The sequence below is a fragment of the Lutra lutra genome, chromosome 1, assembly GCF_902655055.1.
Source record: "Lutra lutra chromosome 1, mLutLut1.2, whole genome shotgun sequence".
NCBI classification, from domain to species: domain Eukaryota; kingdom Metazoa; phylum Chordata; class Mammalia; order Carnivora; family Mustelidae; genus Lutra; species Lutra lutra.
The window spans coordinates 171,779,253-171,802,245 of NC_062278.1; the positions used below are offsets into that span (position 1 = coordinate 171,779,253).

The following is a 22,993-nucleotide window of genomic DNA, read 5'->3' on the forward strand; positions in this document are numbered from 1 at the left end:
TAGAAAAAGAGCCCCAAGTGGGAAATGCCCAGCGTGCCAGCACCTTTCAAGCCTCTGCTTGTGTCCTACTTGTACATGGGCTATTGGCCAAAGCAAGTCACATGGCCAAGTCCATGGTGGAGGTGTGGAGAATAAACACCACCTCTTGATGGGAGTTCCGTGCCAGGTCACAAAGCAGAGGGGCGTGCTTGCAGTAGGGGGAGCAGCCACCCAGCTGCTGAGGGCACCGGGGGGGCCCAAATCCCATGCTTCATTATTAGGGATTTCTTTGAGCACTTTCTAGTTGCAAGGCCTGGTTATACAACTTCCCCTCCTCTCCCAGCCCTGGAGTCATGATCACTGGTGACTGAGGACAAATGATGTTGAGAAAAGATTATCCAGTAAGCCTCAGTTTTGTTCTGGTGATGTTTCCTAGAGGAGGGGATGTGGTCAGGGGGTACCATTGAGCACAACGATGATACAGATACATGCTAAGCGCCATCTGTCACCCACTTTAGGGAAAAGGCTTGTTGCCATCTGAGACCAGGATGCAGGGGAGACTGCAAGGCTGGACATTCTGTTCATTCGTTCTTTCGTTTGTTTGTCTATTCATTCATTCATTCATTCATTCATTCACTTAAGATACCTTCCCTCTGTCTTCATCACCTTGAGGTGCCCTCCTTTTAAAACGTGCAAGCATGTGTGCAAACACGGGTGCATGTGTGAGCATGTGTGTACAGCTCCCCTCCCCCCCAAACCCCGCCTCACTCATTTTCCCCTGAACTCCCATCAGTCAGCTTGACACAAGATAGCCCTCCATCATCATACGTCAGCCTGGGAGGGAAAAAGGGCAGAAGTTGAGAGTGTGGGCCAATTGCTAATCCTTCCAGGAGATGCAAAAACAAAACAGACAACAAAAAACCCCACTGTGTTTTCATCATTTAGCTAAAAAAATGTTCAGATTACCAGTAATAGTCCTAGATCATGAAATGTATCTGTTGTGTTTTGAAGTGACAAATGCTGCAGCATCCCTCGGGTGACCCTTTCTTTGTGCTCCGTCGCAGTGCTTTCCCAGGCACGGCCACCTGCCTTACAGGCTCCCAGCGGCAGAAGGGGCCTCTGAGACTTGGCTCGGGGTGACATGGAGGGGGCCCGAGGAGTGTCCACACCCAGCCACAGCTGGTGACAGGTAGAAACTGATTGGTGTAACGAATGGACTCTATTTTCCACTTGCTCAGGCTTTGATTTGATTTTGCGCTGTGCTCAGGGGCGTGAAGTCAACTGTGGGCCCCCAGGCAAATTTTTGGGAAGGTGTCTCCTTTCTGATGTCGACCCTCAGGGATGCAGGTGGTGGAGCGAGCCTGAGACTAGGAGCCCAACCACGGGGGTTCTGTCTCCAGCTCCATCCCGGGCTCACCCCGAGTCTTTCTGGAGTGATGCCTCTTTGTCTGTCGCCATTCATGGTTCCATCAGGCCATTGGGTCTTCTCTCCTTTCTCTAATATTTTTCTTTACATTGACTCACTTAAAAAAACAATCTCCCCCTAACAAATTAGGGGGAAAGCCACCTTGTGCATTGGGAAGAGTACAGGTTTTAGAGGCAGCTGGTCCTGAGTTCAAGACCCTGTCCCTTGTCACACCCTCTGACTATGGGGATATTACCAGCTCATCTCTGGATCGTTCCGAGAAGAGTAAGTGGCAGAGAGCATAGCGTGATGCCTGGCAAACACCAATGCTAAATCATTGTGTATTTTATGAAAGAATGGAGCATAAATATTTTTCCTATGCACTTGGGCATCTTTCCTCTCTCCTTCAACCTCCATCACCACCACGCAGGTCAGAGCCCAGCGACTGTTTTGCTTGCAAAAGGGCAATTGTCCGCTGACTATTCTCCCAACCCTGAGGCTTGCTCTATTATGTGTACTCCACACTCCAGCCAGAGGCACTTTCCTTCTCAAAAAATTTAGAAATGGATAATACATGCACTTGGTAAAAAGCAATGATTAAACAGTACAGAGTTACACAGAAGTAGGTCTCCTGTTGCCCCAGTGCCCCTTGCTCCAACCTCGGTTCCTGGTTTCTAGTTCAGCAGTACCTTCCCACAGAGATGTCTGCTTCATCAACAGGCATACACGGATGGGTGTGTCCTGCCCACCCCTGTTTTTATGCAGGTGGTAACAATGGGACCTAGAGTTCTGTATCTTGCTTTTGAAGATCTATTTTGGAGAATGGTTCATAGCCTAATAATTAGAGGCTCTCCTTTTATATGATGCTTCTCATGGGCTGGGCATTGAACTAAATGCTTTACATATCTTAATTCATTTCATCCTTACCGTGACCCACTGAGGTGGCTGGTAGTATTCCTAGCCCATTTTAGAGGCGAGGGATATGAGGCACAGAGAGGTCAGGTAGCCAGCTGAAGGTCACCTGGCCGGTGACAGAGTGACAGAGCCAGCTCTTAGTCTACTCCCCTAAGTTACTTATAGAAATACATTAAATTATTTCTATAAATATATGTAAGTCCTACATACACTTATTTTGGAAGGATATGGTCTTTTACGTTAGTGGACGACAAACAGCTTGGTGAAAACAGAAGGGTTCCGGAAGTTAAATGAAGGCGCAACAGCATTCATTCTCGCTGGTGCCCACTCAGCAGCAGTAGAGGTATTAGACCTGTGAGCGCCGAACTGAGTTTTCCCCGCTGACAGAACTGAAGAGAGCTGGAAGGGTTGCTAATACATCTGTAACACCTAAAAAAAAAAAAAAAAAAAAAAATCATCTTGCTGACACAGGTGGTTCCCATTTCACACTTTGAGAAACACTGGCCCAGTGCAAGTTAGCTGGGATCTGGTCCTTGATTTTACCCATCTGTAGCACGAAGGCACGAGACTAGAGAAACTTTGAGGCTCTGCTCCAGCTTTTGTCTTCCTGTCATGTTACCCTCAGAGGGAGACGAGGGCATGCCTCCAGCTCAGGGTGAGGCAAGGTGGGCTCTGTCCAACCACCGCAGCCTGCTAGCCAGGGTGTAGCCCAGGTTCCCTTAGGGATGGAAGTGGTCCTAGGAGCAGGGAGACAAGGTTTCCCTCCAGACAGCCTCCTCACCTCCCCCGGCTCTCCCTCCAAAACATTCCTTCACTCGCTCAGTTTGCATTTACTGATCCTCCACTGTGTCCGGATGACGGGACATGGCTACACCTTGTGTCAAGTGTCCTTGTGGGGATATGGACACAGTGGGAGGAAGGGTGGGGAGATGAAGTCCACCTGGGTATCGGGGAGGCCACAGAGAAGAGGTGGCATTTGATTTGGATCTGAAGGACCCTGGATTTCCCCGGGGTCCATAGGGAGGCTGGGGAAGCAGCCCTGAAGGCAGCAGTGAAGCAGGAAGCTGGGATATAGCGCCAGCAGCCCCCTGCTCAGGCGGCCAGTACTCTCTCTGTGTGAGTTAGGGACTGAGGTGGGCCGGTTGGGCCCAGGACCGAGGTGGGCAGTGGGGAAGCTAACAGGGGCTCCTTCAATAGCGAGGGGCAGGAATCCACGCAAGCTGGCAGGAATGAAGAATCAGTGTATCAAATCTCAGGTTCACACACCTGTTTGGCTGTTTCCCCAGTACGGTGTGTCTTCTGTGAGGCGCACGCACCCTGTTTCCACAGAGTCGTATTGCCAGCACCTGGTGTCGGATCTGGCATATCACAGGCTGCTCAGCAGATAACCTAATGATCGAGGTGTAGCTCTTCTCCACACATCTTTGTGGCAGCCTCACCAGATCAAAGGCTGGAGAGCACACCTCCTCCATTTTATCCTTATTCCCTCCCTCACTTTTCCTCCTTCCTTCCTCTGTCTCCCTGTCCTCCTTCGCTCTTTCCTTCCATCGGTCCATCTGTTTGCTTTCCTCTGTGATGTCTTCATCATCAGGCAGGTTTCTCCCACGGGGTAACAAAGTCACTTTTTATCAGCTCGGGTGCCTCCTGGTGGAAAATTAATATACCCTTTCCAGCGTTTCCCTCAAAGTCCTGGATTGGCCTGGTTGGGATCATGGGTTCTAGTCACTGTGGTCAGGTTGACATCATGTTTAGTCAGGCCTGGGTCTCATGCCCGCCCCTGGGATTGGAGGGAGGGGTCAGTCTCCCAAGAGCCACCAGGACTAGAATGCTGGAGGGGAATTTTGGGGATTTCCTCAAAGGAAATTGGGAAGCTGTTCCAGAAAGAAGAGGACTGGATGATCCCAGGCAGAGAAAAACAACAGGTGTTCACCTAGGGGGAGTGTCTGGGGGAGAATATGGAGGTGACTCCTTTGGCTAGTACTCAAGCAAACACCTGATACACTTCTACCGGTAAGCTATTCCTCAAACCTGTTTGACTCCTGTGCTTTCTGGGCTTAGTGCTTACAGCGCTCCCTTTTTCTGGAATACTCTACCCCTGCCCCTGCCCTGTTCACACACGTAACAGCTACTCTTCCTTCAAGGTTCAGTTTATTTATTTTTATTATTTTTTAAAGATTTTTATTTATTAGAGAGCAAACATACGCAAGCAGCCAGAGGGGCAGAGGGAGCGGGAGAAAAAGACTCCCTGCTGAGCAAGGAGCCCCACGTGGGGAGTGGGGCTCCAGCCCAGGACCCCAGGATCATGACCTGAGCCAAGGCAGATGCTCAATCAATTCAGCTACCCAGGTGCCCCTCTTCAAGTTTCACTCTACATGACACTTCTTCTACAAAGCCATCCTTTAGTATCCTATATTTCCCTTATCATAATGCTTGTTACACCATGTGATAACAGCTTGTAAGCTTGTCCATGTCCCCTCTAGAGAGTGTATTCTGTGATGAATACACAGGAGACCTGTCTGTCTTTAACACTATAGTATTTCCTAGTATAGTACCTGGCGCATAATGAACTATTCAGTAAATATTGAACAAATATTTGAATAATATTTGAAAAAATATTTGAATAATGTTTGAACAAGTATTTGAACAAATACTTAACAAATAAATATTGATCAAAGATGTAGCTGTCTCCCTACTTCCAAATGTATTCACCAGAGTCAAAGGTAGTAGAACTGTATCTGTCCCACTTGTTCTCCCTCTTCTCTTTGCTCTGTTATTTGCATCCATCCGTCCATCCATCCATCCCCCCATCTGTTTACCCACTCACCCATCTGTCCATTCAACCATCTCCCTCTCTGTCCATCCTTCCATCGATCAGTCTTTCCACCTACACACCCAGCCAGCTGTCATTCATTCATGCGTGGTAATATATCTGATGCTTGCTGGGTACCACTCTCTGCTTTAGTACAGGGAATATGTTCATGAACTGGGTCCTGGCTCTCTGGACTTTGCACTCAAGTTGCAGTGAAACAGTGTGTGGACATACAAAAAGAGTAAAGAAGATAGCAATTATAAGTTCCAGAGAGAACGTGGGCCACACAGAGTATGGGTGGTCATACTGAAATTTGGGAACTCGCTTTTCCTTCCAGGATGTCTTTGGCATGCACTGGCCCGGAATTTCCCCCATACACAGCTCTTGGATGACTCAGAGATAGCCCTGTCTGTGGGGTAGAGGAAGTGCGCTTGAACTTATTTGTTGAGGACCTATTGTCAAACAAGGGATTCTTATCTTGCCCCAGCATGTCCCCTTTTTTTGATACTCTCAACTTCCATATTTCCTTTGGCTTCTTTTGCATTTAAATGAGGGTCTGAAGGACTATACGTATAGTACTTGATTTCGTGATCTGAGGATTTGGGAAGATGCAGAAAGCAAAGTGTATGCAGCAAAAGGCAGCGTGATTACTACAAACAGCAAGTGTCCACAGCTCAGAAGTCCTCGCTATCTGGCTTGCTGTGTGACTTTGTGCAATTCACTTGCCATTTCTGAGCCCCAGTTTCTTTCAGTGATGTGCTAATACACCAAGATGTCTGGAGAGCCTTTTGAGAATGTATGAAACTGATCTGTGTCCAAGAACAGCGGTTTCAATTTATATGTCCTTACAGGGTCCTTCTCACCCTGTGCTAGTCTTGTTCCAGGGGGTCTCCCTGATATGTTCTGGAGGGTTGGAATGCAGCCCATTAAGCCAGGCATTAAGCCAGGTGGGTGTCTCTGAGGGGTTCTTCAGAGGTGCCAAGTTGAAGGCTGGGTCTCAGTGCCTTGACCTCAGCTGAACTCTTGCATCCACCTCTGCTCCCTTCCCAGCCCCAACACTGCTGTCAGCCAGTCACTTTATAGTTCCAACTTATGGAGCACCTTCCTATCCATCCCCATTCTGGTCTCCACCAGGCAGCACAGAGAGGATAAGCTGCTGCCACAGTCACCCAGCAAGTCTGAGGGGAAGGCTGAGGCTCAAAACCAAGTCTCCAGTCCCTGTGGGGTAGAGAATCCCTTTATTCCTATTTTGTGATTTCTGCATCTGTAAAGCTGGGTCATGTAGTGTCTACCTCCTAGGGTTTTTGTAAGAAATGAAAAAGTTAATATATGTGTAGTGTTTAGAACAAGCTGGGCATGTAGTAAGTGCTCAGTAAGTGTTGGCTGTTCTCACCATTATTGGTACCATACTGCCTCCCAGGGTTGGAGTAAAGGTTAATTGAAATGCTCCTTGGGGATAATAAAAGAGGTTTGCAAACTCTGAAGTAGTTGATAAGTTTAAGTATTATTTAACACATCCTGGGCTGGTAATATTGAGAAGACTCTTCTAAACTATTGAGCTAAGGATCTTTCATGCTAAAGCCTGTGTTTCAGGTAATTAAATAAAGGAAACATCTAGAGGATTCTGGATATAGTTAAACTCGTTTCTGAGAGGTCCCCAGGTAAACTCTTGTGGCAGCTGTCAGATATAAATCACCCTGAGCAATCAAGTTCACTGTTATTTTTAGGATCAGGAATTACCAGTTGGATCACTGGGAGTTTAGCCCCGGGGTCCTCCGGCTATGGGACTTTTGCACCTCAGTTCAGAGAAATGTACTATGAAGCTTGGTTTGTTGCAGAGCAGGAAGAGTACTCTGTGCTTCGAGTGGAAAACTAGGCAAAGGGAAATGTGGGAGGCTGAGAACACCTAGCTGGGATGCTGACCTTGAGTGAATAAATGGATGGATGCATGGATGATTGGACAGGAAGATCTAATTGCAAATAGAAATGCTCTCTCTTCCTCTGATCTGTTCAACAAAGATGATAGATTAATGGTGAGATAAGCAGACTTCAGCAGCTGAAACAGAAAAAGTGGCTTTAGCAGGAATCATTGAACCCAGAAAGGGGTGAGTCCAGAAATGGACACTACCAGCAGCATGGTAGAGAAGCAAAGAAACCAGTAGTGCCTGTGAACGTGGAGGAAAGTAGAAAAGCGTGAGAACGGGAAGGCAGAGGCCTGAGAGACTTCAGCAGGTATTCCCAAGTCTTACCCGCGTGGCATTGCAGGAACGCTGGTATAAAGATGGTGGAAAACTGGCAATTGCTTTGGTTCCCTGTAAGCCTGCAGTCATTCCTTTTGGCCACTAGATGTCGAGAATACATCTATCTGGCACACTCTGGTCCACTAAGTTTGGAAATAAACTTAGTGGAACTGGCCTAAGGAGTGGATGAAATCACGGAGAATGGCATCTCTAGAGGCTTTATGGCAACTCAGAAAATCAGCCATGAGGGGAATGCAGAGAAGAGGTCTTCCACCAGGACCAGTGAAGAAAAGTTGATTGCATTTTTTATTCATTTATTGTTTTGAAATTTGGGAAGGTTTTCAAGATGAAAGAGGAAGGGAGAAACATGGTATAGAATAACATTTTGTATATTAGCTAATGTTCTTTAGCGTTCTTAAGCATTTTCCTGAAGTCAAGTGAGTGAATTCAAGGTTCTCAAACCCTCAGCCCAAATCAGGGGTGCTGATGGTGGTGGTGGTGGTGGTGATGGTGGTAGCAGCTGATGTCTACATGTTTCCTACTATGTGGTGGGTATTATTCTTAGCACTTTACCTAAGTGAACTCATTTAGTCTTCATAACAAATCTATGAGGTAGTTGCCTTGGTTATCCCCGTTTTACAGATGAGGAAGCAGAGGTCAGAGAGGTTCTGTGACTTGCCGAAAGTCACACAACTGGTAAGTGGCACCATCAGGATTCAGCCCAGATGTTTGTACCAGAGTTCATACTCTACAACACCTAGAACGTATTCTACAACAGATGCTCCCCTATTAACTTTGGGCCTATTTTCTATGCAACAGATCAAGGCTGTGATTTCATGGTAAGAGTTACAGAATAATTCTTCACTGTAATAAACTGACTTCATAGTTCATATGAGAATCAATAAGGTTATAATGCTGGCCAGGAATTCATTCCAAGTTCCCCGACTTAAAGGGCCCCATTAGACAGGAGTGTATCCCAGCCCCACATGGAAGCCTCTGCTCTTTTCACTGCTGTAATTATCCAAACAACAGAAGAGAACAAACAAGTTTCAAAAGCTGTGGAATCCAGAAATTTCATGTGTTTCTTAGCACAGAAGGATGCTCATAAACTTGATATTGCATAGAAAAGTTTGGGGACGGGGAGATAGAGTCCTATTAGTATAGGACTGCCTGCCTTGCTCTAAGGCTGCCCAAACTGTTCATACCTGCTGAGAAAATGGTATTGAATTATGGAAACTGTATGATATGGTAGAAAGAGTGGTGGATTAAAACTCAGAGACCAGATTTTTAATTTGGTTAAATGTACTTTTCCTAATGGACCCTCCATTCCACTCCTAGGTATTTACCTGAGAGAAATGAAAACATACATCCATACAAAGAATTATACATAGACATTTTTAGCAGCTTTATTCATGATAGACCAAAACTGTGAACAACCCAAATAACTATTAATATATGAATAAATACACAAATAGTGATATAGATATACAATGCTATATGATATAGAAATACTATTCAGTAATAAAAAACTGATATGACATGGGAGAAAAATTATGCTGAATGAAAGAGGGCAGACCCCACAGAAATTATATGCTTTGGTTCCATGTATATGAAGTTTTAGAACACACAAAACTCAACTGCGGTGACAGAAAGCAAATCAGTGATTGTCTGGGCTGGGGGAAGGGATAGGGATCTTTGTGGTGTAGTTAAAGTGTTCTGCAGCTTGATTGTGGTATTGCCCCCGCTGAGGCAAAGTTTGGAGATTACACTGATGATATTGTTCAATCGTGGATAAACCACTTATCCCTTCTAGGCCTCAGTTTCCCTATTTGTAAAATTTGGTGGTTGGATTAGATAACGTTTAGAATTTCTTCTGTCTCAAAAACTCCCTTGTTATAACAATATCCGACTTTTACTATGGGAGTAGAAGAGCAAAGTGTGGTCTGCTTTGTGGGAATTCACTGTATAGCCAAGGATGAGTTTATTTCAGAAAGCATAGGATGGCAATTAGTATTTCCAGTAATACTCCTTTCGGGGACAGAGCCATTTGCAGGCCAATAAAGAAACAGCTGAGAAAACAATTTGCATGTTCCCATGGAAGTTCCATGAGTATTGGAGGAGGGGGCTTCCCAGTGACCCCGGGGGGAGGAGGAGAGGGACAAGAGTCATGGCTGGCCAAAGAGGGCGGCTGAGGGAGGGCCAAGTATGTCCTATCACCTCTGAGACTCCCAAATGCATGGAAGCTTTTAAATTTACTCATCCTGGCATTCAGTGAGGACTTCATGCTGTTGCTGAAGATGATAATGGCAGGGAGGCTGCTACTGGTGGTCATCATCATTTCCAGTCCGCAGAGCTTGTGTGCAAGTAAAGCACAGTAGGGAGCTCAGAGTATGTGGTGGGAAGAGGGCAGGATACAGAGCCTGAAGGGGGCTGGGAGCACCGGGGCCACATGCTGGGCCGTGCAGGCTGCTGATTTCCTGCCTGTGTGTGTCCCCAGGTCATGAAAACCTACCACATGTACCATGCGGAGAGCATCAGTGCAGAAAGCAAGCTGAAAGAGGCTGAGAAGCAGGAGGAGAAGCAGTTCAACAAGTCCGGAGACCTCAGCATGAACCTGCTCCGTCACGAGGACCGGCCCCAGCGCCGCAGCTCTGTGAAGAAGATCGAGAAGATGAAGGAAAAGGTAAGTGAGGGCCTCAGAGAAATTGAGGGCAGGGCAGGAAGCAGGCATGTACTCCCTGCTGACAGCCTTGGCTTTCCCCCTCTACACCCTGAGGGGTGTGGGATAGAAGCAGGGTGCCAGCATGTGCGCTCTTGGAGGTCAGTGTCATGGAGGAGGCAGGGCTGGCCAGGCCTCACTGGCACTTGTTAGGCCTGACCTTGTGCCAGGATCAGCAGGCAGAGAAAGCGCTCAGCTGACAAGAGAGCTGAACTGTGACAAGACTCACGCCCAGCAAGCACGTTCTCGGATGGGCAGGAATCACCAGGCATTTGGAGGGGCGGGACCTTGCTCAGGAGGCCATTTTGGTGGCTGGAAAGCTAGTTGGGGCAGGGCAGGTCCCAATAGGAGGAAAACAGCACTGGGCTACCAACCAGCACCTGGGAGCCCAAGGAAGAACCCATCCAAAATGCCGCTGGCAAGCCCAAGATGGGAGATTTAGAATCACTGTGTCTTGGTGCTGGACACGTGCTTTAGTAGGGCACAGTGAAATGAGTGCTCATTTTGGAATCACGCAGTCAGAGTTTTGAAAGTGCCACATTTACAGTACTTCTCTGAACCTCGGTTTTAAAATCTGACGGTGTTGGCTAATGACTCTTCTCTCTCAGGTCAACTCTGATCGAAGGGTAGTAGCTGCCCAGAGCTCTGTGTTGAAGACTGTGAAGCCTCCTCCAGGCATTAGTTAAAAACAGTGCTGTGATCAGTTAACGATGTCTGCAATGGCCAGGGAATTTAGAGGGGAATTTAACATGCTTTTGTTATCCTAGACTAGGTTACTTCTAAAGTTTCTTTCTGTGTAAAAGCCATAATTTTCTTGTTGAGTTCTCTGCATTTATTCATTCCATGTGATCAGTACACATTTTTTGAGCTCTTTCTAGGTGCCAGACATTGCACCAGATATTTATTTGGGCTTTTCTGCATCTCATTCTATGATTACATGGCCCTGTAGCTCTTAAAAATGATAGATTGAGTGGAAAAGAAATTCACCGGGGCCTAGGTGAGCTGGAAAAGTAACCATAAGCAAATAAAACAAGGTTCCAGGGTAATTTCCAAAGGCAAAGAAAAGTAGGTTCCCCAAATAATTAGACAGAGACCCAATTAAAAAATGTGTAAAGGGTGTCTCAGCCCTTGGGCGTCTGCCTTCGGCTCGGGTTGTGATCCCAGGATCCTGGGATCGAGTCCCGCATCGGGCTCCTCACTCAGCGTGAAGCCTGCTTCTCCCTCTCCCATTCCTCCTGCTTGTGTTCCCTCTCTTGCTATCTCTCTCCCTCTGTCAAATAAATAAATAAAATCTTTTAAAACAATAGGTAAAGGATTTGAATAGACCTTTCTCTGAAGAACTTATATGAGTGGCCAAGGAGCACATGAAAAGATGCTCAGCATTATTAGTCATTAAGGAAATACAAATCTAAACCCCAGTGACATACTATTTCATACCCACTAGGCTGGCTAAAATAAAAACAGGTGACAGTCACAAGTGTTAGTGAGGTGGTTGAGGAATTGGCACCCTTATACATTGCTGGAGGGAACATAAAATGGTTCAGCCACTTTGGAAAACAATTTGTCAGTTCTTCAAAATGTTAAACATGAAGTTATCCTATGACTCAACAATTCTCATAGGTATCCACCCAGAGAAATGAAAACATACTTCCACACAGAAGCCTGCACAGGAATGTTCCTAGTAGCATTATTCATAATACCCAAAAGGGAGAAACAATCCAGATGTTCATCTGGATGAGTGCAATGTGGTTTAGCCATACTGTGGAATATTATTTAGCCAGGAAGAGGAGTGAAGTGCTAATACAGACTACAACACAATGTACCTTGAAAACAATATGCTAAGTGAAAGAAACCAGTCATAATATTGTATGAGTCTCTTTATATGAAATGTCCAGAATAGACAAATACATAGAGACAGAAAGTAGATTATTTGTTGCCAGGAGCTGGGGCAGAGGAGAATGAAGAGTGACTGCTAATGGGTAGAAGGTTTCTTTTTGAGCTGATTAAAGTATTCTAAATTTAGATAGTGGTGATTGTTATACAAATCTGTGGATATACAATAAACAGATAAATAAATAAGATAGGCAGGCAGGGAATTACAGAACTACAACATTGGAGATAAATAGAGGAGTAGAGAGACCATTGACTGGGAGGTCTGGAGACTTAAGTTTAGTTCAGAGTTATTGCTAATGAGCCATTTAGTTTTTGGGCAAGCCCCTTTTTTTAAAGAAGTCTCTACACCCAACATGGGGCTCAAACTTATGACCCTGACATTAAGAGTCACACAATCTACTAACTAAGCAAGCCAGGTGCCCCTCAGCTACTTCTTTTTGGTTTTCATTTTCTCCTGTGTGAAATGGGTGAATTAAACTGAGATACCTTTAATATCCTATTTTAAAAATTTTATTTTATTTTTTCAGTGTTCCAGGATTCATTGTTTATGCACCACACCCAGTGCTCCATGCAATATGTGCCCTCCTTAATACCCACCACCAGGCTCATCTAACTCTCCACCCCTCCCCTCCAGAACCCTCAGTTTGTTTTAGGTATAAAATTTTATGAATCGATGAAGGGCTGGAAGTGGTTTGGGGGCCATTATAGCCCCCTGGGAATGGGTGAGGAGTATCAAAACTCTCTGTGAGGGGGTGGGTGCATGGCTGGTATAGGATTGGTAACTACCTGAAGAAGTCTGTTTCCCAGTATAGGTGGACTGTGGGGAAAGGTCAGAGGAGATCTCTGAAGAGAATTCAAAGGTTGACATAGAAACATCTCTATTGAATAACTAGGAGAACTAGATCTGGAATTTAAAAAGGTGGTTTTTTTTTTAAATTTTAAATTTTTAAAAATTTTAGTTCCAGTATAGTTAATATTTGGTATATTAGTATCAGTTGTGCAATATAATGAATCAATAATTCTGTACATTACTCAGTGCTCATCATGATTCATGTACTCTTAATCCCTGTCTCCTATGTCACCCATCCCCAACCCACCTCCCTTCTGATAATGACCAGTTTGTTTGCTATAGAGTTGTCATTTTTTTGTTTGTCTCTTTTTGTTTGTTTTATTTCTTAAATTCCATATATGACTGAAATCATATGGTATTTGTCTTCCTCTGACTTTTTCACTTATTATACCCTCTAGATCCATTCATGTTGTTGCAAGTGGTATGATTTCATTTTTTTAATAGCTGAATAATACTCTGGTGTGTGTGTGTGTGTGTGTGTGTGTGTGTGTGTTATATCTTCTTTGTCCATTCATCCATCAGTGGACACTTGGGCCATTTCCATAGTTTTGCTTGGAATAAGGAAGGTTTAAGAGTGCCTATGTGAAGAGGGAAAATCCTGTTTCTTTAAGGAGAGCTGTTTTTCTACCCAGAATGGGACTCATCACCTGCAAGGGGCAAGTAGACAGTTCTCCAACCCACTTTCTCATGACCTCTACTTGCCCAGTCTGGTCCAGGACAGAAGCAGCTGCCCAGGGAAGCCATCCAGCTCCTGGCTAAGACTGGCACCTCTAACTGCCCACTCTGCCTCTCCCATCATTGGTGTCCAGAGAGCCAGAGAAAAGTGCTTAATGCCTACTTTGTACAGAGAGTTCTGGGTGCTACAGGCCCAGTGATGAATAGGGCAGATCAGGTCCCTGACTTTATAGAACTTACTTTCCAGTGGTGGATACCAAAAACCAGCAAGTCAACAAAGAGATAAAAAATATAATTTCAGGTGATGAAAAATGCTTATAAAGAAAAACAGAATAACCAAGAAGTCCTTCAGCAGGTGAATGGATAAGTAAACCATGGTACATCCAGACAATGGAATATTAGTGCTAGAAAGAAATGAGCGAGTAAGCCCTGAGAAGACATGCAGGAACCTTAAATGCATATTACTAAGTGAAAGAAGCCAATCTGAAAAGGCCACTTACTGTAGGATTCCAACCAAGATGACCTTCTGGAAAAGGCAGAACTATGGAGACAAGATCAGTGGTTGCCAGGGGTTAGGTGGCAGGGAGGAATGGAGAGATGGAGCACAGAGTATATTTGTAGGGTGGGGAAACTACCCCGTTTGATATTATAATGATGGATAAGTAAGTATATCATTATACATTTGCCTAAACCCATAGAATGTAAAACACCAAGAGTGAGCCCTAATGTAAACTATGGACTCTGCGTGACTATGATGTGTCACTGTAGGTTTATCAGTTGTAACACATGTACCCTCTGGTGGGGGATATTGATAACAGGGGAAGCTATGCATGTGTGGGGATGGGGGGTGGATAGATAGGAAACCTCTGTATCTTGCTCTCAAATTTGCTGTGAACCTAAAACTGTTCTAAAAATTTAGTTTTTAAAAAAGTAAATTAAGGGACTCCTGGGTGGCTCAGTGGGTTAAAGCCTCTGCCTTCAGCTCAGGTCATGATCCCAGGGTCCTAGGATCAAGCCCCACATCGGGCTCTCTGCTCGGCAGGGAGCCTGCTTCCTCCTCTCTCTCTGCCTGCCTCTCTGCCTACTTGTGATCTTTCTGTCAAATAAATAAATAAAATCTTTTAAAAAAAAGTAAATTAAAATAAGAATAATCACTAAATATTGAACAAGACTAAATAAATGAAAAAAATAGAGCAAGGCGAGAGAACACAGGGGAGGGGTGCTGCGGTTGCTGAAGACTCGCTTCCAGACAAGAGGCCACTGTGACCACATGACCTTGGGCAAGGACCTGAAGGATGTGAAGAAGCAGGCCACATAGGGACTTGGAAGGATGGTTTGCCATGCAGAAGGAATGAGTCTGAAGGCCTGGAGGCATAAGTGAACTTGGCCTCGTAAGGGAAGGGCAGAGGAGGCTGGGCAAAGTGGAACCTGAAGGAAGAAGGTTTGAGAGAGGGATGACAGCCTGGTCAGTGCCTCAGCTCTCACTTCTACTCTCTTCTTCCAGAGGCAGGCAAAGTATTCCGAGAACAAGCTGAAATGCACAAAGGCCCGGAATGACTACTTGCTGAATCTGGCAGCCACCAATGCAGCCATTAGCAAATACTACATCCACGATGTCTCCGACCTAATCGACGTGAGCACCTGGGGAGTCTGGGATGAAACAGGGCCCCACACCTGGGCTGACCCTTGTCTGAAGCTGATGTGCCTGTCCCTTGAGCCCTGATGGCGGGGCAGAGTAATGGGCCTTTGGTGCCTGGGAGATGAGTGTCACCTCATGGATTCTACACTTGCGGGTGGGAGTGGGCCTCTGGCAGCCCCTGCGTGGTACTTTCCAAGTACCCTCCTCTGCACTAGGCCCTTTGCTGGGTTTGGGGATACAGGGGTTATCATACACAGTTCATGCCCTGGACGGTTTTCCAGGGTGATAGAGATGTTTATATGTTTAGAGGATGTTATTGTGGGAGAATCAGGCAGGTTTAGCAAAAGAAGAATGGAACACCGACTCCCCTGAGTAGCAGCTGTATAGTTTACGCTGGAGGGGGGCCGCTGAGCTTGGAGAAAGAGCACCATGAGTGACATCATCATGGAGAGCTACCACATCATCTGTGTTGGGGCAGGGACTTCTTCTTGTGGCCTGCCCATCCCATGTGGACAGGGATCTGGCCCGCAGATGCTCAGGAAATGTTCCAGACTGGTAGATGGATTCTTTGCCTCTGGCTCTGCCATGTCCTCTCAGGGAGTCAGAGGGCCACCGATTTTCCGTGACTGCAGAAGGGACGCATTGCCCCATCCCCAAGAGAGGTTGCTGTCAGCCCTGTCCGTGCCTTCCCATGCCTGAGGCCAGACCCTTCCTCTTTCTCACAACTTTTCACCCTTTCCAGTCCTCTCCTTTCTTCAGTTACCACATTTTTCTTGAGCACCTACTAGCCCTAGGTCTTGAGCCACTGCAGTGGACAAGAACCTGTGGGTTTGCTCTCATGGAGCATCCCATGCCTAACCCTGACACATTTATAGGCAACTGCAAAGCCAAGCGGCAGGTGTCCCAGTAAGGGAGGTGGAGGGAGACGTGGACCCCCAGAGGAGGGACACCTGACAAACTCTGAGTGGGGAGAACATCAGGGAAGACTTCCTAGAGGGAGTGACCTCTAAATGAAACCCTATCCCAGGCAGAGGGAATACACGTGTGAAGGCCTAGAGAAGAGAAAGAATGTGATGAATTTGGGGGAGCTGAGAGAAGTTCTGCTGTTGCCCAAATCACAATCCCCAGCTCCCTCTGAAGGCTTTGGGATGATTTGTGCAGTAGGATTCTGGAGTGCACAGGGACCTCCAGGATGAAAGATTTGGCTGTGGAATGGGAGGTCATCTTAAGTCACTGTGATGGGAAAGGGAATGCTGGTGGCCCCCACCTCTGTGTGACAGCCCTTACCTGCACCCTTCTGCTGTGTGCCTCTCTCCAAGTGCTGTGATCTGGGCTTTCATGCCAGCCTGGCCCGTACCTTCCGGACCTACCTCTCAGCAGAGTACAACCTGGAGACCTCTCGCCACGAGGGGTTGGATGTCATTGAGAATGCCGTGGACAACCTAGATTCCCGAAGTGACAAGCACACCGTCATGGATATGTGCAATCAGGTCTTCTGTCCCCCACTCAAGTTTGAGTTCCAGCCCCACATGGGGGATGAGGTAGGTTTCTCGCAGGAACCCATGCTGGAGGCTGCTTCCGCCTCTTCTTCCCAGAACATTGGTGGGAGAGGAACGCCAGCCCCCCTTCACATGCAGGACATTTCTCTCAGAGGCCTGAGGTCAAGTTCTTGGTCCAGGGGCTGCCCAGCTGAGGCGTTTACCACGAATATCCTAACTTTGCTGGCTGAAGTATCTCGCCTGCAGAATTGCAGGACCTTTGCTCTCCCCTAAGACCCTTCCCAGTTACGTGTGGACCCCAAGGAAGTTCTGCATCGCCACACAGGCATCTCCCCGTCTTCCCTCAGGTGACCTCAGATCACAGGAGGCTGGGCCTCACCTCAGTCACTCTGGCCCACAGGCTTGCCAGGGCGCTGCTTGTCCTCCAGTCTGGGAGGTGGGCCACCCGCTGCGCTCCCTTCCGTGCTTGTGCTGCTCAGCTCCTTGCCAGGTTCTGGAATAGATAAATAAGTTCCTGGGGAAGGCACCTGTTACTGGCCGCAGAGCGGAGCCGCACGCTGCTTCCTCCAATTGTACAAAGCCCCTTATGCAAAAAGCTCCTTGAACTGTTCCTTTTCATCCCTCTCCACTTTCTTCATTTGCAAAAGAGAGACCTTCTGTGGGGTCTCCCCACAGCCTCTGGCCCATCCCTCAGCCATTGTGTCCAGCCCTTTGGCTCATCACCTGGACCTGAACATTTTGGTCTCAGTGTTAAATTAGTAGTAAATGACTAGTTAGTGGTAAATGACTAGTCAGTCACCGAGCCCTACTCTCCCTTATGCTCTCAGCTGAGTCACACCAGGTGGCCCAGCCCACAGGGTACTAGCAGAGCCCTGAGGGGAGTGGGTGTGGGGACAACAGTATCCCCTTCAACCGTCCCCTCCCACGCCCCCTGAGAGTGCTCCTGCCTCATTGAAGCACCTTCCTGCTGGGCGAGAGGAGCAGCTCCACTGATTGTTTCCACTCAGGCTTCTTCTCACTGGTGTCTGTCAGGCCATGGCTTTCTTACCACAAATTCTTGCCTTGGAAGGAACTAGTCTTCCTTGATGAAATTACATGAAAGCTCTTAATAAACCCTCAAGGGCTGCGCGCATCTAGAAGACCATGACCGAGAGGCCACAGCTTGCAATGCCAAAGGGTGGCCTTCGGAGCCCCATTTCCCATCTGGTGTTGCCAGGGGCGGGCTCTGCACTTCACCTTTCCCAGCCTGTCTCCTCGGCCTTTGGTAGGGGACATCAGGGGTAGAGAGCCCCGGGTGACAGCGGTGGCTGTCCTTTCGCAGGTGTGCCAGGTCAGCGCTCAGCAGCCCGTCCAGACGGAATTGCTCATGCGGTACCACCAGCTGCAGTCCAGACTGGCCACTCTCAAGATAGAGAATGAGGAGGTGAGTGGGCCCCTCCACATGCAAGGGATTTCCTAACCAAGGCCCAGCTTGTGCTGGAACTCTGGCCATGGAACCCACAAGAAAATAGGGTTCATCTGTAAGATGGATTATTTATTACATGACAGGGCGGGGGGTGCCTGGGTGGCTCAGTGGGTTAAGCATTTGATTCTTGATTACAGCTCAGGTTGTGATCTCATGGATTGTGAAATGGAGCCCTACATCGGGCTCCATGCTGGGCATCGACCTTGCTTAAGATTCTCTCCCCTCTCTTCCTCAGCTCCTTCCCCACTGTCATTCTATCTGCTGCTCTTTCTAAAGTAAACAAATTGTAAAAAAAAAAAAAAAAGATGAATTATTATATGACCATTATAGCTGGGCATACCAAGAATCTTTAATGGCATGGGGGGATGCCCACCAGATGTTAAAGAAAAACAAACAGGAAGTAGAACTCTGTGTTCAGTATTATCCTAAGGATGGTAAACTAGTGTAGCACCCATGTGTCTGTTTATTCACAAGAAAAAAGCCCTGAAGGAAATATTTTGAAATGTTTATTGTGGTTATATCTGGGTAGAAGAATTACAGGTGGTTTCTGTTTTCTTCTTATGCTTTTCTCTAGTATCTGCATTGAGTTTGTGTTATTTTTATCATCAAAGATAGCTACAGGTATTCTAAATAACCCAATGAAATAAGCCAGGGCACACTAAATGTGTCATGGACCCTGAGCCCCAAGGAACTTCTGTCTTACCGTGGCCAGCCCGCCTCCCATAGAGCTGGTGACATGGGATCACCACCAGGAGCATACAAATGGAAATACCAGCTGTGGTGGTCCTATTTCAGTGTGGACTGAGGAGGCCAGATGGGCAACATCCTATTCCAGCCTGGTTGCCTCTATGCGGGGAAGATGTCAACCAGCTAGAAATCCCTTGGAGAAAGGACACCAGGATGCTGGGAATGTCACCTAAAATCTTGGGCAGGTTTATCATTGAGGAGAGCAGTCACAGCTGGTGATGGGCAGTCATGGTCCCTGTCTTCACATCTCAAGGGGGCTGTCCTGGACAGAAAGGGCTGGTTTGCTCAGTGTCTCCACAAAGGACAGAGCTAGGACAGACACGAGACAGATTGTCACTCAGGATGACAACAAATCAAAGCTGCCCCTGGGGGGAGGTTATACAGAAACGAATTATATATTTATGTTGCACACCTGAGGAGAGAAAGGAGATGAAGAAAATGTTTTCTTTCTTTCTTTGTGTTCTACATCCTCCCCTGAAGCATTTTCAGTTGTTTACATGGAACAGTGTATACATAGCCGTGTTGATGGGGTTTCAATAGGAAATCAGGGCCCCAGAGAGAATGAAGCAAATGTTCCTTGGTATGGGCCATTTATAGCTATGGAAATGCTTAATTTTGTACCTGAACTTCTGTTAGACTATCTTAGAAAGAACTGATCCCTTCATTTATATATTCAACAAGTATTCATTTAAACGAGTGAATATTTATTCAATATTTACTCAAGTATTTATTGAGCACATACTATACTCTAACCGCTGTGCTCAATGCAGAGTAAAGTGAGTGAAACAAGACACCATAGTCCCTCCTCTCATGGGGACTATATTCAAGATAGATAGATAAACATGAAAGCAAACCGACAAATGAATGAGTATGCAAACTATCAAGCAGTGATGTGCACTAAATCAGGAATAGTTGCCAGGGGGCTCTGATGTCACCAGGAGGTGACATTTAGTTGAGATCTGTGTGACAAGAAAGACTTTGAGTGACAACAACTTAACAATGAATGTAGATGCAGTTTCCCCCGTGACTGTTTTCGGAGTGACCCTCCATCAAAGTATAGGACACAAGTCAGTCAAGGGGTGTTTCGAGGTCAGGGCTCTGGTGCTCTGCTCCTGTAGCCTTCCATGGGTCCCACTTGGCTCCAGGAGAGAAGTTGGAGTCCTGCAGGACTGGCTCAGCATGTGTCTTCCTCGAGTTCTCTTTTCTCAGTCAAGCTTTTGGTAAGTCAGGAGCGGATAGCCAGAGAGTCTGTCCACTGAGGATGGCCCTCACCCTATCTAGGCTTTGTCCCCTCTATTCTCTGGATGAGCACTGAGAGTATTTCTAATGTTATCTCTCTTCAACAGACCTGCCTCCCATAGAAGGAGCTAGTTTGGGGCCATATAATCAGGAAAAGAAAAACATACTTAGAAACCTAGGTTCCTTGTCCGTCACAATATCCTCCAAGGTTCTCCTCAGCAGAAGCAATCAACAAAATGACTTCAGATCAGGCAATGTGGGTTGTCACCCCAGCCAGCTCACTGGCCTCACTTTCCACCTCAGTATAATAGGAATGATCATCTTTGTCCTGCCCACCTCCTATAGGCTTTACGTGGAAGAAATAAAGTGTGGAAAAGGACTTTGAGGTGTCAAAGGTGTTCCGAGGTAGAAGGGTTTTTTGACGTGCTGTGTTTCTCCAGGTTAGGAAAACCCTGGACGCCACCATGCAGACCTTACAGGACATGCTAACCGTGGAGGACTTTGATGTCTCCGACGCCTTCCAGCATAGTCGATCTACAGAGTCTGTGAAGTCAGCTGCCTCCGAGACCTACATGAGCAAGATCAACATCGCCAAAAGGAGAGCCAACCAGCAGGAAACAGAAATGTTTTATTTTACAGTAAGTGGCGGCTTGGACCCAGAGCCCACTGTCTGCTGACCTGTTGGCAGTGACTTTTGGGGAGCAGCCCAAGCTAGTGGGAGCCAGCAACACCATGTGAGTCAGAGCTAAAATTTTCCCAACATGCTTCCCAAATTAAGTTGCCTGGCTTGGCTTTTTAAAATGTAAAAAAGTGAATTACCAGTGGGGAGCATCAGCATTGATCTTGGATTAATGTATTTTGCAACTAACCTAGGAAAAAAACAGAGAGTTGCGTTCTGTAAGGTATGAGGGAAATGGCAGATGGAGCCTGGCGCAAGGCTCAGGTAACAACCCTAAGCTTTAGTGTATGGTTGTCATGTTAAGGTGTCTTAAATTTGGGTGTGGCCCTTGGAAACCATGCCCTGGGGGATCTGTGCTGGTGAATTGTAGGCACTTTGTGTAAAATCCCAAATCACTTACACGCCATTTGGTTGGAACAAGGAAGAACAAGGATAAGGGGCATTGGGGCTTTAGTTCAACATGTGTTTAGTGAACATAGAATTTGGAGATTGTAAGGGACCTGAAATGTTCTGTCTGATGCTTGATCTCATTCGATCATACCCCTCCCAAGAAGTCATCTCATCTCTGCTTGAATAGCACCAAGATGAAAAGTTCCCTCCTTCCCCAAATAGCCCTTTTGTTTTGGCCTATGGCTGGCTGTAGATAATATAATGTCTTCCCTTATCTCTGTTATCTTCAAAAATCTGCTTCACTAGGATTTCTGGCCATTGATCTTGATCCTGTTCTCTGGGGCAACCTGGAGAGACTAATTCCATAAGACAGTTTCCTGCTTGCTTGTAGGGAGCTGGGTTTTCATGTCTCCAGGCTAACCATACCTGGTTTTGTAAATCTTGCCTCATTAGCTTTCATTTTTGAGTGGCCTCAGCGCCCTAGACTGTTTCCTGAACACGTTCTTTTTGTCGATGCCTGTTCTAAAGTCAGCAGTGGTCTGACCAGCACAGAATAGAATTAAAGTTCCACCCCCCTTCTTTTCATATGGCCTAAGATCATATTCTTTTTATTTTGTTTTTATTTTTTTATTTATTTTTTATTTTTTTTTTTAAAGATTTTATTTATTTGACAGACAGAGATCACAAGTAGGTAGAGAGGCAGGCAGAGAGAGAGGAAGGGAAGCAGGCTCCCCGCTGAGCAGAGAGCCCGACGCGGGACTTGATCCCAGGACCCTGAGATCATGACCTGAGCCGAAGGCAGCGGCTTAACCCACTGAGCCACCCAGGCGCCCCTATTTTGTTTTTATTTTTATTTTAAAATTTCTATTTCCAGTATAGTTAACATACAGTGTTGTATTAGTTTCAGGTGTGCAATATAGTGCCTGAACAATTCTATACATTACGCAGTGCTTATCAGTTTAAGTGTGCTCTTCATCCCCTATATCTGTTTCACCCGTCCCTCCTGCCACCTCCCCTCTAGTGACCATCTGTTTGTTCTCTGTATTTAAGGGTCTGGTTTTTTGCTTGTCTCTTTTTTTGCCCTTTATTCATTTGTTTTGTTTCTTAAATTCCACATATGAGTATAGTCATGGCATTTGTCTTTTTCTGGCTGATTTATTTTACTTACCATTATGCTCTTTAGAGCCATCCATGTTATTGCAAATGGCAAGATTTCATTCTTTTTTTGTGGCTGAGTAATATTCTGTTGCACACATGGGCATGTGTGTGTACATATATACATACACATGTCTATGTGTGCATGTGTATATATATACCATATCTTCTTTATCCATTCATCATCAATGGACACTTGGGCTGCTTCCGTAATTTGGCTATTGTAAATAATGCTGCAATAAATATAGGAGCACATATGTCTTTTCAAATTAGTGTTTTTGTATTTTTTATGTAATACTCAGTAGTGGAACTACTGGATCACATGGTTATTCTAGTTTTAATTTTTTGAGGAACCTCCACAAAATTCCATAATAGCTGCACCAGTTTGCATTCCCACCATCAATGCACAAGAGTTTTGTTTTTTTTTTACATCCTTGCCAACACTTGTTTCTTTTGTTTTTTATTTTAGCCATTCTGACAGGTGTGAGGTGATACCTCATTGTAGTTTTGATTTGCAATTCCCTTTAGATGAGTGATATTGAGCATCTTTTCATGTGTCTGTCGGCCATCTGGATGCCTTCTTTGGAGAAATGTCTGCTCACATCTTCTGTTCATTTTTTAATTGGACTATTTGTTGATGTTGAGTTGTAGCTCTTTATATATTTTGGATACTGACCTTTTATCAGATATGTCAT

The 22,993-nt window shown here is 46.0% G+C and overlaps 1 protein-coding gene across 7 annotated transcripts in view; it reads left to right on the plus strand.

The window, feature by feature from the left end:
* Nucleotides 1–22,993, plus strand: part of SRGAP3 (SLIT-ROBO Rho GTPase activating protein 3) — a 264,685-nt gene that overhangs the window by 178,996 nt on the left and 62,696 nt on the right. For all 7 annotated transcript variants that reach the window (XR_007130165.1, XR_007130161.1, XR_007130162.1 and 4 more), the window contains exons 5-9: nt 9,846–10,031; nt 14,990–15,118; nt 16,444–16,665; nt 17,945–18,046; nt 20,515–20,712. Coding sequence is in view for 4 of the 7 variants with exons in the window: in XM_047746053.1 (XP_047602009.1) it covers nt 9,846–10,031; nt 14,990–15,118; nt 16,444–16,665; nt 17,945–18,046; nt 20,515–20,712 (837 nt within the window). In the remaining 3 variants the exon portion in view is untranslated. The remainder of the gene's footprint in view (nt 1–9,845; nt 10,032–14,989; nt 15,119–16,443; nt 16,666–17,944; nt 18,047–20,514; nt 20,713–22,993) is intronic.